The following is a 12,886-nucleotide window of genomic DNA, read 5'->3' on the forward strand; positions in this document are numbered from 1 at the left end:
CAGCCTGAGAGGAATGGCCTATGGGCAAACGACAAAGGTCTATCATTAGCCACGCAGTAAGTAGAGAAGCAGACAATACAACCACTGTTCATTTCCTGGGGGACACATTTCCCATCACAGGCACCCTGGGCACAAGGCTTGTTTCTCTGTGAGCTGAGCCCTTTGCGCGGAGCAATGAGAGCTGTTGTGTATTATTTCCTCCTACAGCTGCTGCTCTGGTCTTGAGATTGAGCCTGGAGATATGAGAAAAATGACCCTCACTCCCACATTATCTCTCTTCAGAGACATTCTAGGTCAATTCCATGCATAAGGACAAAGACACAAAAGCCCAAGTGATGATATTCTTTCATTCATTCATTCACATTATTTTTATTTATTTGTTTTTTGGTTTTTTTTTTTCTGGTACCAGGAATTGAACTCATGACGTTGCGCTTGCCAGGCAGGCGCTGTGCCACTGAGCTAAATCCCCAGCCCCACATTCATTCATTCATTCCAAGAGTAAAACACAGTGCTTCACACTGAATGAATGAATCAATGAATGAATGACAGGAAAACCACTGGGGGAGAAATCTTCCATAGAGGCCTATCAAATGCTGATTCCACCACAAGAAGATTTTTCCTTCCTGTGAGGAGCAGAAGGGACCAAAAGTGCCTAACTACATTGGCCGCTGGTCTTAATTAGGTCCTTCTACAAACCAGGCCTGTGTGGCCCTCCCAGTGCCAGCAATTCCACCTGTGTTAAATCTACCTTGTACTGTACCTCAGCACTCGGGAGCAGATTCACTGTGAAGAAAACAGATAAAGAGCCATCCTCTATCAGCTTCTATAACGAAAGCAAGGACCATGCAGAGCCTGTATGCTTCCTGCTTAGAAATCAAGCTAGCTTATGTTGATGTTTCTTCATTTCAGAGGGAAAAAATGCATGCCTCTGTAATAAAGTAGGGATTATGAATGCCACCAGGAGCTTATAATTTCTGCCCCAAAGAAAGTAATATAAGGGAGCAGGTGCCCACCTTCTCCTACCTCCACCAACTCCCAATCCTAAACAGTCTTCTGCAGGCCCTCTGTGACCAACTTGGCCAGTTCTGTGGCCCATGCCTGCACCCCAAGGGTAAACCCTACCTTTGGTCCAGACGTGGAAGCAGGGCAGCTTCCATGTGGCTGTGTCTGAGAAAGATCAAGTAAAATCATCTATATTCCAGGGCCAATCAATTCCCATGCCTTTACAATCAATAGCATCTACCCTTCTCCACTGCTGGTGGGAATGCAGACTGGTGAAACCACTGTGGAAATCAGTTTGGAGATTCCTCAGAAAACTAGGTCTACAGGTCCCATTCAACCCAGCTCTCCCCCTGCTGGGTATTTTCCCAGAAGATCTAAAAACATCATATCACAGTGATATATGTGCACCTATGTTCATAGCAGCACAATTTGTAATTGCTAAATTGTGGAAGAAACCCAAATGTCCATCCACCAAGGATTGGATAAGAAAATTGTGGTACTTTTATAGAATGGAATATTACTCAGCTATAAAGAAAGATCAACTCGAGGCCTTTACAGGTAAATGGTCACAACTAGAGACCATACTCATAAGTGGAATAAATCAGACCTGCATGTGCAAGCACCGCGTTGTCTCACTAGTGTAAAACCTGAAGGAGTTAATTTAAACTAGGAGGTATGATAGACATTGTGAAATGATAGGAAAACACTCAAGGGTAAAGGGCAACTGGGATATGGGAAAAGAGAAGGGAAAGAAGGAAAATTTTGTATGTATGTATACACAGAATAGTTAACATGGTTGTTCTACTGTCTTCTATTTCTTTGCTGAAACTGTCAATGAGTCCTTGATTGATCAGTATTGCATGTCTCTATCTGTTTTCATGAGGAACCGCTATGAAGATATCGATATGTAATACAACAAGCGTTGTTAATTTCCTACCACTTTGTTTGTAACTCTGTGTTGTCTGTACTGTTCATTTGCTATTTTGTGAAAGGTTGTCTGTCTGTTAATGTTTTCCTCCTTTTATTTTTAAAATAAAAAAAAAAATAGCATCTAAGTAGGTTCTGAACAAGGAAGTGGTTTCTAGATCTCAGCCCTGTTGGAAGTTGAGAAAACAACTGGATGGATTTCAACAATCTACCACACCCCACTGTGAAAACATTATGTACATTTTTAAGGCAGGAAAGAGGATGCCTAGAAATGAAAAGATGATGTGCTTTCCTGTACCTACCTACCTATTTGGAGCCGCTCCTCTTTATCATCCCTGAAATATTTTACCTGTCAATTATACAGAGAAGAAAACAAGGGGTTTACCAAACCTAAAATCTACCTGAGGGTTCAAGTAGTCAGACAGCAAACTCCATTATTTTGCTGCTACAACTTTTTTTCATTCAATAACCATTTTGCTTCCCAAACTCCGGTCAAGAGTAAACTGGAACAAACCGGATTGGGGGAAGGAAGCGTGAGGGAGATGCATACAGGCCAGGGAAGTGAGCTTCACTGTGCCAAGAATGGTCCTACCATTCTTTCCATGAATGAAAATGCACATATCAAACTCTAAGTTCCATACCTTAGCATTCCTGAAAACAATCTTCCCCAGAACTTTCTAGAAATTATTAAATGAAAATGTCAATGTTAGTTGTTTGTCCTACCATTGAAAGGTAGAGGAAGGTGTTTTGAAAACTTTCTAAACCCTAGAAAAATATTAAGATTGTTTAAAATTTTTTGAGATAAAATAGTACAGTTGGTCAGTTTTAATAAATGCCCATTGGAACGTATACTTTTATCAACAAGAGTGTTTCCATCACTCCTAAAATTACCTTGTATCCTCCTCAGTCAGTCTTCCTCTAAACATATCACTAATCTGATTTCAATCGTCTTTGATTGGTTTCATCTTTTCTAGGACTGCATAAAAATATGGTAAGATAGTTTAACTTGTTGAATATTGTTGGAAAATGTAAGTTGTTCTTGGAAAACACTCTTTTATCGGGGGAATTAATGGAAATGTATATATTTTAAGGGGGCCATTTCTTGCAGGCATAAATATCTATATTCGTTTCCATTTTAGTTCCTTTAAAGAACTGTCCCTGTTGATTTTAGGATATGGAAAGCTGGTTATGCCAAACATAAAAAAGGATTATGTGGGCCAATATCTCCCCCCCAGTTTCTACGTAGCTCATCTTTTTCTGCCTGGGCCAGGACATTCTGTAACACAAGGGAAGTGATTTTTATTCTCTCCCCTAATTCTTCTGAGAACAAGCCTATTCCGTAAGAAAGAAGAAATCTATAATAGAAACAGAAATGATTTAAGAAAACACATATAATTTCTATGAGAAGTCTTAAGCAAACTCTGCAACATCTATGATTTTGAGAGAGGAAAGAGTTTCTGATAAGACTGCTGGAGCCACCCTTCACCAGTGCTTGACAGTTCTGTCTTTAAAAGCAGCCACAGGCTATTGTGCAGCCCCTAAATTCCTGAGTGACTCTGTGCAAGGTCTTACCATCATTCCAACTTGAAAATATTAACAAAAATGGAATCAAGCCAGCAAAATGCCCTTTCTGATGAATTAAGAACCTCAAGTTTTGTCCTATCACTCTTCTCAGGTTAAAAAAAAAATCATATGGCAATGTGTGAACACCCAGGGAAGGGATTTCCACGAGAGTCCCTCTGCCAGTTCAGCACAGGCAGCACTGTACCCTTCTTTTCCCCTCAACTTCATGTCACTGCATCCAACAGCATCCGCTTCCCATACTCCACACGTGTCCAAAACTTCACAGGTCACGCCCTACTTCTGAGCAAGGCTGTACTGACATTGTCCTCCTCCCTCCAGGCAAGCCCAGTGTCAGTGACGCCGTACTGTTCCCCTTTCCTGCACCCAGTTGAAATCTCACCTATTCTAGGAAGCAACTTTTTCACCTTCAGTGTGGGTTTGTCTTTCAGCACCTTGCTCATTCGTCAGTTCTATCACTTGCCACTCTGCTAACACCACGGGCTTTTAGCTATCTTCCTAGCTATGTACGTCTTAACCTCCCTGACAAGACCAAGTCTGTTTCAAGGTACAGATACTGTTCAATAAATCTCTGAATCTCCATAAACAGAGTTTCTTTCAGAAGATAAGCTCTAACATATTTAATAAATCCCATAGAAATATATTAGAAGTTCATTTAAATTTGCAAATGTTACTTTTATATGGTTGTGAACTACTGTATGATTCAAATCTAATCACCTTCTCTTCAAAGCATGGCTCCCCTCTCCTTGATTTTTTTTTGCGGGGGGCGTTTTTCCACTACAGGGAATCTAACTCACGACCTTGCACTGGCCAGGCAGGTGCTGTGCCACTGAGCTAAATCCCCAGCCCCTTCCCCTCTCCTTGATACGAGTGCTTTACTATCTCTGCACAGTGGGAACTCAGAGGTGTTCACGCCCAAGTTATTTGGGGAAAAACTGTACAACAGTCTGAGCTTTCATCAAATTTCAATAAACAGATTTTTACTGAATGTTAAGTTTGTGGAAAAGGGACAGGAGATTTTCTAAAGCATGGCAGTGTCTTAATGGGTAAGTATCCAGGCACATTTTGGTCACCTATTAACCAATCAGCTTTTTAATGAACTTGACTTCTCGTGAGCAAAAAGGAAATGATGAGCTGCTTACCCACAGCCACACAGATCATCTGACTGAGTGAAAGTTTTGAAGAATTCGAAGGGCCTACTTAATTCTAGCCGAGTGAGCCTTCTATGGTCACAAGAAGGAAGGTGCAGTCTTTTTTGAAAGCGTGAGTTATCATCTTTGCAAACCACAAAGCCAGGTTAGGCCTTAACCCAGAGATTTCAGCTCTGGATCTTCAGCCAGCCTGACTGGAGACCACTGAGAAATGCCTCAGAAACCAACCATAAAGAACACACAAAAGCAAAAATTTGTGAACATCTCTTGGGCCACCACTGAGTGGGACTGGTTAAGATCAAGCTCATCCAACACAGGAAAAATGCAGCTCCTTCCCTAGTCTCCAGATAACACAGAAGAACAAAGCGGCTGGCGTCAATGGACTCTCCAAAAAGAAAAACCTCCAGAGGCCTGAAGTGCTGCTTCTCCTGATAACTTTGTCCATGTGCCCTCTCTATTCCTTAATTAGAATATTTCCTACATTTCTCCATCCTTTCCACTCTGGACTCACATTACGTAAGTATGTAGTCACAATGACTTCTCTTTTTTTTTTTTTTTTTTTTTTTTTTTTTTGTTTTTTTCCGGTCCCGGGAACCGAACTCACAACCTTGCGCTTGCCAGGCAGGCACTTTTGCCGCTGAGCTAAATCCCCAGCCCCTCACAATGACTTCTTTAAAAATATCAATGCAGGAATTCACAAGCTGGCATTTCTCTATCAAATTGGTAGTCCAAATCCCCCAGGGTCCCCATGATGGGCTTTCCCACAGCAGAACTATCACTGGCGAGCTGAGAGGCAGAACCAGGGTTGGCACTTTCCTGAATAACCTCCCTTTCACCAACTCCGGGGCTACACTTGTTCTCCCTTCCTTCCCTGAGGCTGACAGCAGGAGGCTGGAAGGGAGAGCAAGGGCCAGTGTTTCTTCCCGAACCCACATAAACCCCGGACTTGCTATTTGGCAGCACATGTTTGGTTAAATAGTGTAAAAATATACACATGTGAAGAGAAAAAAGATGGTAAGAAGGATAAAGGTAACAATCTGAAAGTTCAAAGACAAACTGCTAAAAAAATACTACTACCAAATTAGGTGTGGACAAGAAAATTAAAAACAGTTGGGGTGGGGAGGTGCAATTTTAGGAGGATTATGTATTCCAATGGCTTCACTTATGTTGTTATCAATCCACCGTAGAGAAACCAGCAGGAACTGCAGAGCATGCACTATGGATGTACAAAGGAAGAAATTCAAACCAGCGGCTCATTTTAGGAAAAAGCTTTGACCCTATATCATGCATGATGTAGTTCTGATAAATGTTAAACAAATATATATTGTGACATTTGAAGCTAAAGTGAGATATTAAAATAGGTGCATATTGTTTTCAGAATTCTCTAGCTGATGCAACAGCTTCAAAATAAAACTAGTCTGTACATTCAAAATCACTGTAAAAGTTGTCTACCAGGACCAAAAGAAAAAGTGCGTATTTGTGTATGGGTGTGTACACAGCTTTGCAGTATCGTAGAAATTAACCTGTTAGTCAACCAATAAGCATATAACCTAGTATGTACATACACAATGTTATATTTTATTAACTGACTGATTCTATAGTATTGCAAAGCTATTAATATATTCTTACCTTGATCTATTCCTGTGATTTAAAGGTTTTGGTTTATTTAGGGTTTTGTTCATTTTGTTTTTATTCTTCAGAGGAATTAGAGAAGCTCTCCCTGTTAGTACTCACACAATATTCACTATCAGAGAAAAGGACAAGTTTTATATTATACCATGACAACGGCCCAATCTTATAAGTAAGTTGGAAAAACAGTGAATTAATTCTTATTAAAATGTAGACTAAAAGGCTAGCCTTCACACTTTAAATAAAGAGCACAGAGTCTATGCCTATTTTTCCCCTTTGCTGATGGTAGCAAGCCCAGAACGAGGCCTTGCATCCAGCCGGCAGTGAGTGCAAAGGAGCTTCACCGCAGGTGGTGGGAAGGTCTCCCACCACGGCCAGTGAGCAGAGTCTCAGCCTGCACTCGCTCCTCTCCTTCAGCAACCGGTCCTCAGTTTCCTTGCACCCAATGGGCAAGAAAAGTGGGCATCATTTCTCAGCAATAGGTAAATCATTTGCCTTGGCTTGATTTGCATTCTCTTGAAAGCATTACTGCACGATTAAAGGAAAAATCGTCTGCTACGAGAGGACCATTTTCAATTCTTGTTCCCTTCTAGCCTTTGATCACATGCATTGAGATATATTTTACATGATTATATCCCAGTATATTCAAGTTTGTGTTCTGATCTGTTCACTTATTTTGTAAAACCTGTTTTCATATTCCCACTTATTCATTTACTTACTCAGTAAGCATTTGTAAAAGTACATATTAGGTTTCAGGCACTATTCCAGGTACCATGAATATAAAGATAGATAAAAACCAGGTTCCTGCTGTTGAAAAGCTCTCAGCTTAGTGGAATATAACAGATAATTATAATGCAAAGTATCACAATAAATACATATTTAAAGGCCTCTATGTTTACTATCTTAATGGTTTCATAATCTTCTACTTGGATAATACAACTTAATTCCCTTCCTTGATTATTTTTCATTATCACAAGCACTGCTGCAATTATAACGTTTCCCATGTATTTTTTTCTTTTGTTAATCATTTGCTGAAGATAAATTCTTAGGAATGAAAATACTAAATTAAAGAGTGTTATTCAGATTTTTATAGCTCTTGACATAGCTTGCTAAGCAGCTTCATACAATGATCATACAGACGTACAAATTCACCAGTTATTCTCAGCGTTACCAACAGTCTTACCCCCAAATACTTTCTAGATTTTCCTAAGTAGAAACCCAGAATTGTTTTAACTTGTACTTCTTTAATTAATAGCAGGATGGAACATTTTCTCATAGTTAAGAGTTTCCCCTTGTGGGATTTGTATGTATGGCAAATTTATCTATCACTTATCATTGTTCTAGTAGCTTGCTAATATAGTTCATACGTTCCATGCATATTTTTTGTTCTAACTTACTATAATTTTTATTTATTTATTTTTTTTTTTTTTGGTTTTTCTCCAGTACCGGGAACCGAACTCATGACCTTGCGCTTGCCAGGCAAGCGCTTTTGCCGCTGAGCTAAATCCCCAGCCCCTACAATTTTTATTTCTTGTTCTTTTTCTTTAGCTATACAAGCTCCAAATTATCCCAAAATTTTAACTTTTTTTATTAGTCGCATCTGTTTATTTTTTCTCTGGAATTTCTTCCACAGTTACCGTGTTAAGAAACTTGCCTTTCTATCCTTAGAATAAATGTTCTATTATGTTATTCATTTATCACTCATTCACCTTTCAATAAATGTTTCCTACATGCCCTACTTGACACCAGTGAATTTAAAAAAACGATGGATGACATATTAGTACAAATTATCCAAAACCTGCAAATAGGCAAAGGGGGTTTCAGAATGTCCTATCAGCACCACACGGGAAACCCCATTAGCTCCTTTTCTAGGGACATGTATCTTTTTTGGCACATTATTTGCTATGCCTGAGGGTTAGTTCACAACTGTGCTAGTGTAAATGTTAACTGGTAGAAAGCAGAAAGTAACACAAGTGATTCTTGTCATACAGCAATGAAAATAAACTTTGACCAATAGCAATGCAAATGATTTGTCCCCTAGAAAAGATGACTTCAAAAGTTAGTTTTATTGCCCTGTGGGACATGAAGTTTGGTGTCTTAGGGATTTTAATCAAGTAGTTTTTCTTTCTGTCATCCTACATGCCTTGCTCTTTCACAATTCTCTTGGAGCCAGCCTTCCATCTTACAGATCGCTTGCTAATGAGTTCAATAAAACTCTCACACAGGGTCACATTAGGTTTGTATGAAAGTCAAGAAATCGGGCTTTTAGCATTAACCCTGCCACTTCCACCCAAACGATGGTTCACTTACAATCCTCCTCAACTTCTGCCTTCCTTTTCTGTAAACCGTGAGTTCCTGCAAAGTTGAATGGCCTTCAGGAAACAAAAGCAATTGGAAAACTGTACTTCTATATACAAATACAAGTGCTAAAGCAGGACAAATGATGAGGCTCAAAGTCTGAGGCCCAGGATGCCATCGTCTTGAGGGAGTGGAGCCTGAGGAGCCCATCCAGTGTCTCGGAGGTCATTTTGCCAACAGGGTTGGCTCTAGGTAGTTAGGACAAAGTAGAACAAAGGAAAGTGGCACTGCAGAATGAACACAGGTCCCCACTCAAGCAGACCTAGCTTCACCCCTAAGCCCTGCCTTGTCCAGGGTCTCTTTAGGCTCTTTTCTCATCTACACAATAAAGTGGTCAAGATGTACAAGTGGGTTAAAATGTAAAGAACCTCATCACCGGGCAGTGGGTGTAGCTTAGTGGTAGAGCACCTGCCTAGCATTCCATCCCAATACTGTGTAAAAACAAGTAACTTTGTTATACCTGTCCCCTACTTGGCCTTCTAATAAATGTCACTTCTTTCCCTTCCTTTTAAATCTACCGTATCTGTGACAGTGAATACTGAGTTCATACTGGAGTAATGAATCTGTGTCACTCTGGACAGTCACAGTCATCCATTAAAACACAAGAGAAAACTGGTGGCACTGAGGTGGAATGGCAGAGGTACTTAGTGTGCTGTGCTAGGCAATGGTTTCAAACGGCCCCATAACTCATCCCAACTGGCCTGATAGCACTCTTCTACAGGAACCCATTTCCTCAGGAGACTCAACTAGACGATCTGTAGGATTTCTTCAAGTTCTAACATCCAACATCAATGACATGCTGGCAGGTGCTCTACCACTGAGCTACACCCCACGCCCTGTGGTAAGGTTCTTTTTTTTTTTTTTTTTTTTTTTTTGGTTTTTCTCCGGTACCAGGGACCGAACTCACGACCTTGCGCTTGCCAGGCAAGCGCTTTTGCCACTGAGCTAAATCCCCAGCCCCTGTGGTAAGGTTCTTTACATGTTCGTCCTGTACATTTGCAGCCAGAGTTCTTCACGGCTGGGTGCACAAGTGAATCTGATGGCCGTACATGGCACTGCCTGGCCACTTGCTTACCTCTCCTACCACCTCTATGATGTCACCAACTTTCAGTTCAAGTTCGTCATCATTCTGCGGGAGGTAGCTGAACGCCACCTGGCATCGGCGCCTCCGTCGCTCACCTGGATGGGAAAAGCAAAATATTTAGATACAGTTCTTCTGTCAGGCTAAGATTTTAAAGAGAGGCTTCCTAGGCATGCAGGCAAATTAAGCTGACTTGTCTCAAATATGCTCTCTGGGACATTGCTGGAGGCATAGCAGCCCTGGTCTCTTAGAGGCAGTGGAAAGCAGAGCAATGCTTCTTGGTCTTTTAAAAGCTGCTGGGTCAGAAAGGCATGGGTATGAGGAACGGTTCCATTGGTGCAGAAGGCAAAAACCCCACCCCTGAAGCACTGGAGCACAGTGTTGCCTTAAACGGTTTCCATGGATGGGGCTTTATATTTGCTGCTGCTGATTTTTAATGAAAGCTGATGTGATATGGTAGAGAAGCAAGAATGGTCTGCTTCTAATGCTAGCAAGGCAGAAGGCATTTTCCCCAAATGTACAAAGGAAAAGATGAAGTATCCTGGCCGTTTTCTTACTAATCATCACCCTTTCAACACGCTGGAAATCAGGCCTGTTAAGTAAAGGCCGACTGGATTTCAGCCTCCTCTTGGTACCATTTCAAACGCCCCACAGGGTTCAACCAATCTACTTCTGTCCTCTTTTCTCTGTCCCAGGGGTCCATTAACAAGATCCCCAGCTGCTTACACAAAGCCAACCCAGGCAGATCAAGATAAAAGGCAGGGCCACACTTCCCTTGGCCAGAGGACACCCAAGGTCACAGCATCTCACTCACCCGGAATGGCCCGCCTGGGACCTCCGGCTTAGGGCTGGTTCAAGGAAAGCTGCAACTGTCCACAGCACATCCACACCACAGATGGGCATTGCGCGGAGAGAGAATGTGCATGCAGGGAGAGGGAAGGAGGGAGGGGGCCAGAGAGGAAGAGAAAGAAAGGGAGAGAGACAGACAGACACCAGCCACGCAGCAGTGGAGGCTCAAACTGGTGAGAGGCGTTGGGGCTAGGAAGCGATTTGGACTTTGCTGCTGTCGGAAGTTTGCTGCTCACGGCCAACCTCCTCACACCACTCCCTCATGCCACCACATGGCCTAGAAAAGCAAAGGGCTCAACGACTTCAAAGAAACACATTTAGAAATGCTGAAATTATTTTTGGGTACTGCCTCTGGGAATTCTTCTTTCTTTTCTAATCTTTTCACAGAGAAAGGAAGTCTCTACAGGGGTGATCACAAGGCACATTAAGGTCCCCGTGCAGCGTGACAAAGGGAAGGTGTTTGCACTACATCTGATGTGCTCCCTGATCAATATTTTTCAAAAGTCGGTGGCCTAGTTCTCTGTTTCCTTTTTCTCTGCCTGTACCTCAGTAAGGAGGAACAGAGCTGAACTCAGGGGTGGGGGCAGAAGTGCCGAATCAGGATCTTGACCAATCACATCTTTGGCAAATGCACACTCTTTATCCCATTGTACGCATTCACGAGCCCCAGGATCTTGATGAGACAAACACAGAGCTCCCCAGCCCATCCCAGGCGAGCGATGCAGCCTCGGCAGGGCAGGGTGCTCCCCGGGAAACAAGTTCCACCGCGGTTTGCTTCTTCAAGGCAGCAAGGCCAGAGGAGTGGGTCCTCTAGTGCCAAGAGTACCATCATTGCTTTACGTTCTTGATACCACAAAAGGCGAATCAAGCCCAGTACTCTGTACCATAAAGTACAGCTTTCTCATTTTAGCAGAGAAAATCTAGATGACAAGACCATCTCGGCTCCCATTTTCCACCCCTGCCCCCACGTATACCCCTTGCTTCAGATGAAGTTCTACGAATCTTTGCTTCCGTTTTCTAGATGTTATGCCCAAAGTGGACTTTGCAGACAGAAATCTGAACATGAAAGAAGTAAAGTGATAAATGTCTGAAAGGTGACACATAACCACAGAAGTCACCAAAGTCCCCCGCAAAGTGACTTAAAATAACATCTGAAGACCTAGCGTTAGCTGAAACCATAAAACTTAGAGTTGCATGTAAGCTCATATTTTTAAAAAAACTCTCTATAAAACACAGTATCTAAACAAACAATGCACAGATGGCAAAAGCAGGACTGATATATTCTTGGAGGAAGACTAATCCAATAGATTTAGGACCTGAAAAAACATCATCAGATTTTTCTTGAATCAAATCTCTGCACTAGACTTCCATAAAGGCCTGCCTGGCACCAGAAGAATGATCCCTTTATTAATTTTTCTCTACAAGGATGGTCAATATTTCTTAAAGCCTCCAAGAAGGTTACACAGTTGATGGCAGAAAGTCCTTCAAAGCACACTGGCAACACACCAAGAAAAGGCCGACAGAATACCTAAGGGAAGGACTCAGAGGCAGTTGGTGGTAAAGGTCACCTCCTCTGACCCCAAGCAGAAAAAAATCCCTCTATGCTGGTAAAGCTTGGTATTATTCCTAAACCCATCCCCATATCACATTCCGGCCACATACATTAAAGAGAAAGAGCCAGGATGCACCGCCATTTTGCACATGAGGAAGCGAGCGCCCAGAGACTTAGCCACAAAGCTGGTAGGTGGCAGTATTTCCTTGGCCTGAGTTCAGAGCTCCTTCTGCAGTCCTGGATGAACCCGTTCAGTTCACACCTAGCCCCAAATTCTCTGTCACCCATTCTGAGCTGCTTCCCTCATGCAACACTTTATCACATCGAGGGCTTTGGGGAAGTGCTGATGGAACCTTTTAGAGCTTTCGATGATAACAAACAGCTGGCCTTCTCATTAATTACAGGGAGCTCCCAAACTCCAGTACTGCTGCTTTTCCAGGCCTCAGCTCCAGCGTATCACTGACGCTAACTTGTGTGCCAGTCCTACCTGGCCAACAACCTAGTTTAAGGGGAATGCTTGAAATTGGGAGAAACTGTGTTTCAGCTCCATCTACTTCTCTTAAACGTCAAAAAGTTTAAGGATGCCGTTTTTCCTCTCCTGGCATTTCACTGATGTCTACTAGTGAGTCTTTACCTTCTTTGAAGTGGTGAGTAGATGACAATGTCATCTGGTAATAGCTAGTAAAAACTGCAGATGAACATGTCTGACCTGCCCATGCCTAGGATCTGGAATCCCTCAGCTGAAGCTACCACCTT

At 42.2% G+C, this 12,886-nt stretch overlaps 1 protein-coding gene across 1 annotated transcript in view; it reads right to left on the minus strand.

The window, feature by feature from the left end:
• Nucleotides 1-12,886, minus strand: part of Sh3kbp1 (SH3-domain kinase binding protein 1) — a gene marked incomplete at its 5' end in the record, with an annotated part of 338,774 nt that overhangs the window by 158,802 nt on the left and 167,086 nt on the right. The window contains 1 exon segment of the mRNA XM_005407792.2: nt 9,724-9,827. Within this exon segment, the coding sequence (XP_005407849.1) occupies nt 9,724-9,827 (104 nt within the window).

This window comes from Chinchilla lanigera, unplaced genomic scaffold (assembly GCF_000276665.1).
Source record: "Chinchilla lanigera isolate Chin_1 unplaced genomic scaffold, ChiLan1.0 scaffold00108, whole genome shotgun sequence".
Classification (NCBI taxonomy): domain Eukaryota; kingdom Metazoa; phylum Chordata; class Mammalia; order Rodentia; family Chinchillidae; genus Chinchilla; species Chinchilla lanigera.